General features: G+C 40.8%; 1 protein-coding gene across 1 annotated transcript; it reads left to right on the top strand.

Moving 5' to 3' along the window:
- The first annotated feature begins 89 nt into the window (after positions 1–89).
- On the top strand, positions 90–3,879 carry LOC117175474. Its single transcript, XM_033365181.1, has 2 exons — positions 90–1,064; positions 1,200–3,879. The coding sequence occupies exons 1-2, from the start codon at positions 90–92 to the stop codon at positions 3,708–3,710; spliced, it is 3,486 nt and encodes a 1,161-aa protein (XP_033221072.1). The 3' UTR covers positions 3,711–3,879.
- Positions 3,880–4,837: the final 958 nt, after the last annotated feature.

The following is a 4,837-nucleotide window of genomic DNA, read 5'->3' on the forward strand; positions in this document are numbered from 1 at the left end:
CTTCTTTTCTGATTTCAGAAACTAGACTCTAAGGAGGGACAGAGCTACCCTAGACGGTAGACGTTCTTCAAAAAGGTAGAATAAGAAAAATGATGTCTACAGTGGCCCAGGAAATTCGGATACCCGAACCAGCTGATCCCGAACCAGTGGACAGCGACGGGTCCAGCAATGAGGACCGAGATGCCAGAAAACGTCTCCTTGGAGAAATGGATTCTTCAGGACCCAAAAAAAGACGAAAACAAGCAACTCCTGTGAGGTTCCCAACTTCCCTTATGCTCGGCGATCATCCTGAGTCTGAGGAAGAAGAGGAAGATGCAGACCCGGAAGGTAAGCCGAATTCGCCACAAGCAGAGGCGCTTCTAGGCCACCCAACAACGAAAGACGAAAATTTAAACATAGAATTCCGCTGCCAGTACTGTAGTCAATTGTTTAATGGCAAAGCAACCCTCGACTTGCACCTTGAGTGTGAGCACAATTTTGTAACCGCGTCCCACATACCATCAGATAGCCAATCACCTCAGCCGGGAATTCAAAATCAAACGTCTGTAGAAACGATCAATCAGCAGTCTGATCAATCTCTTCATTTATCTCACCTTCCCAATATCGAAATAAAAAATATAGGCTCTTCATGGCTACCTGAGCATGTGCAATCTCAGAATCATAATCAAAACCAGATCCAAACTCAAACCCAACAACAGAGTGAAGAATGGTCCGCGAATTGCCATATGAGTCCCATCACTTCTTTGCCAAATCATCTAACAGGTTTGCCAAATTTTCCTGGAGGACTTCAACAGTATTTCCCTCTACCCCCAGGATTTACCCTTTCTGATTCTGGCCAGATTCATCGAACCACTTTGGGGCCAGCACCGGTGCGGATTTTTAATCCCGACGCTTACTGTGATCTCTGCAATAAGGAATTTTGCAACAAGTATTTCCTCAAAACGCACAAGGCTAATAAGCATGGAATTTACGTGGATCCTCCAAATCCGATGACAGTGGGAGAGAATAGTGTAGGAATTGGACCACTTTATCCAATAGGACAAATGACTTCGAATAATATTAAAGTGGAACCCAATCAAAAATTAGAAAGTAGTTCTATTGTTCAAATGCCACAATTACAACATATGTCACAATTAGCACAGTTACCACAATTACAACAGCTATCACAATTACAACAGTTACCACCACAATTACAACAGTTGCCACAATTGTCGCAATCACCTCAAATGACACAACCACTCCCACCTCTTACCGTTCCCTGTGATATTTGCCATAAAAGGTTCCGAAGCGAGGAATCTGTTAGGAAACATAAACAAAAGGTGCATACAGCAACAGTTATTCAACAGGAAGATCAGCAAAATCTTAATCCGGAGATGCCACAACCTGATGAGGATAGAGAAATACATCACCAAAGTCCTGGGGCAATGGAGATGCTCTTCAAACAAGAGTATGGAGTCGAGCAGGAGGATAATTTATTCATGCCCCCACCTAGAAATCTTTCCCCTCAATCAATCCAACAAGCCAAAGAATCTAACTTTAGTGCCGAACGTCTCCGAAAACTAGGAGTTTTAAACCCAGATGCGTTTTGCGAAATCTGCGGCAAGGAATACTGCAACAAATTTACACTACGTATTCATAAGTTCAAGAAACACGGGATAGTTATCCAGGACAACGAAAAACCACCCATCAATCCGGGATCAGCTGCCACTTGGCATCAAATACAAACCACTCCTTTAAACTTGATCATGAACGAGGGAGGAAGTGGCTCAGAGTACAGTGATAGATCAACTGATGAACATGAGTGCAAAGCTTGTGGAATTCGTTTCCAGAACCTTGAACTATATGAGTCTCATCGTCAAAGGGTTCATGCCGAAGAAACGTCACCTTCGGTGGAGTATGAATCAGAATCTGTGGAACAACGAATTACGAACAACGATTCTATCTCAGAGGATCTTCAAAAACTTCAAACCATGATTTTACAACTCAATGGCCTTGAAGCTAACAAGGTCTCTGTATGCTCCGTTTGTGGCAAAGAGTGTGACTCTCAAGTAAGTTTAAAAGCTCATATGATGGAGCATGGTATCACGACAGAAGAGCCTGTCTCACCATCTCACGAAAAATCCTCAACCCCTATTACTTCTTACTGCACATTGTGCGAGAAAGAATATCAAAACCAAGAAGCCCTGAGGAAACATATCTCAGAGGATCACAAACAACATTATAGCGATTCGAATTCTTTGTCACATATGCCATCAATATCCATGCCCTCAACTCCAACATCAGGTCAAGCCTCCGACCGTAAAACCTCATCCTTAACTCCCACATCCAGTTACTGTGAAATTTGCAACAAGGAACTCTGCAACAAATACTTTATGAAAACCCATATGCAAAGAATGCATGGTATCGAAATTGAAAACGGGGCACAAATCGGTGGAGTCATTTGCAACATATGCAACAAAGAACTATGCAGCAAGTATTTCTTACGAGTCCACAAACACAACACTCATGGAATCGTTGAGGAAGGCTCGAATCTTGGAAATAAACAAGAAAGCTTTGATACAGCGCATACAGATGATTCAGCTCTAAAACCTGAACAACTTGGTGATTTGAATCACAGATATTTTACACATTTTACTGAGGTTTGTCCCATTTGTAACAGAAGATTTAGAAGCATTAAATGGCTCAAGGCCCACTTATTGGGTGACCATGGAAAAATGGGGATTGACAAATGGAAGGAATTAGAGCAGCAATACCAAGCAAACCAACGAAACAACAGACCAGCAGGAACATCAAGGCCCACTCATCCAAATTCGCATCTGAAGATACCTAATGGTTTTGAATCCTCGCAAACCAAAGTTCCCGATTTGACTGCAACCCTAGGGAGTCAAGTCCTTTCAAATTTATTCGGATCATCGATCGAAGATCAACAATCCAAAAGCTACAGATGCTCCTACTGCAACTTCTCCACAACTGTTCTACCTTTCCTCTTCCTTCATGAAAGATCACACCTCAATCCTCAAGAACCTTCAACTGAAAATGAAAAATTCTTACAATGTCCTCTCTGTCCTCAGAGTTTCTCCCAACCAGAACATTTTCACCATCATCTTCTAACTCGTCACCAGTTCCCCAATCTACTGTCTCAGTTTCCAGCGCCAATTTTTAACAACCTCAGGCTAGAAGCTTTTGGAGAGAAAAACAACGAAACAAAAGAGATGGAAGTGGAACCCGAGGATCAAAAAAATCTAAGTCCTCAAGCTCAGAATAATTTTAATGAACCCAGTATTCAGAAACAGAATGACACTGCAGTTCAGGTAACACCTGAAGGGGTCTATAAATGTGCACAATGTGGATATGCGACAGCAAATTTGAATCGCATCAAAAAGCACATTAGAAAAGATCACAAGGCGTTTGGAGAGCCGACGGAAAGTGTTATTGCTGAGTTAAGCAAAATTCTTAAGGAAGTCGCGAATAAGCACAAAGTTCCTGCGAGTTATGCGATGCCCCAGGACTTGAATTCGAATCCGGAGAAGACGATAATGCAACCTTTTTTGATTGAAGAGCAGCAGCTCTCCCCAAGTCAGGATTGTGGTGCAACTGGTGGGGAAGATTCTGGACCTTTGAAGCGTTTTGCACCGGCCTTGGTCTACCTGCCAGTTAAGGCAAGAGTCAATGGCTCACTCACAGCATCTTTCACCTTGAGCCCTGCATAAAGTTCACAAGCCTCTCATTTCTACCGGGAAGGATAAACGATGGCATTACAAAACCACGTTACAAAAAGAGCACACGGTATTGGTTCCTAAATTACGAGAACGTAGCCAAGAATATAGTATTTTTTTAAGAGATACGATTTTATATGGATGCACATCAGCTTGTTTTTGGTTCATTCTTGACTGTTTTGATGATTTTGATAATCTTTTGATCGTTTCTACGTCGTTGAGTCAGTATACGTACCTTTTGTGGAAAAAGGCGTCGATCACTCCCATGGAAGGACAACAATTTATCGGCCCCGTATTTAAAAAGTTGTTATGATAAGTATATTCTAATCGCGATGTTATAGTGTAAATATTAATTGTAAATGATTAACATGAATGAGTGATCGACAAAGTTCCTATTTTGAATGCGCCGGGTCCTTAGGGAGGATCTTCGTTTCAAGTTTCTTGACTGATTTTAGATTCGGTTATAAGTAGCAACATTTTACCTACATTCGATATTAAATACTTGTCCTCGTTCGCTGACTTGCTTTTCTCTGGACGTTTTACTATGCGCCAATTTAATGATAAGACCAAGATTTATAAGAAATAGTCTCTATAAAGCTATAAGATATTTTTCATACGGGAACAATAGAAATCGGATAGGTTCGTGATAATAATACGTTATTATCATAACGACTTAATAAAATCCCGTCTAACCGAGAAGAAGAAATACGCATAATTTTTAAGTACGACTTTAAAATTAGATATCAAGGAGCAAAAACCAACAAACTCAGGGTGGACACAGTATAACCCGCAACAAAAGTACAATCTTATACACAGCCAACCGATTAATATAATCTACGCTTACCCCGGAAGGGATATGGCTAAAATATAATAATAATAATAAAAATATATATTAAAGCCTATGATAAAAAGTCGCAGGTTTTATAACGAAATGCCGTCAACGTCGACCCGCCAAGGTTTAGATGAAAATGACCAAAAGCTCTATCCGCTAAGTATTAATTTATAATCTAGTCAAGCATAGCTAGTCTCTAGAAATGGAAAAAAGTCTCTAAAACCATATTTAATACTCAAAACTGCCTTCTAACGGCGGTCAGTGAAACGATAACTTAGAGTTCCTTTTG

This window comes from Belonocnema kinseyi, chromosome 6, assembly GCF_010883055.1.
Source record: "Belonocnema kinseyi isolate 2016_QV_RU_SX_M_011 chromosome 6, B_treatae_v1, whole genome shotgun sequence".
NCBI lineage: Eukaryota > Metazoa > Arthropoda > Insecta > Hymenoptera > Cynipidae > Belonocnema > Belonocnema kinseyi.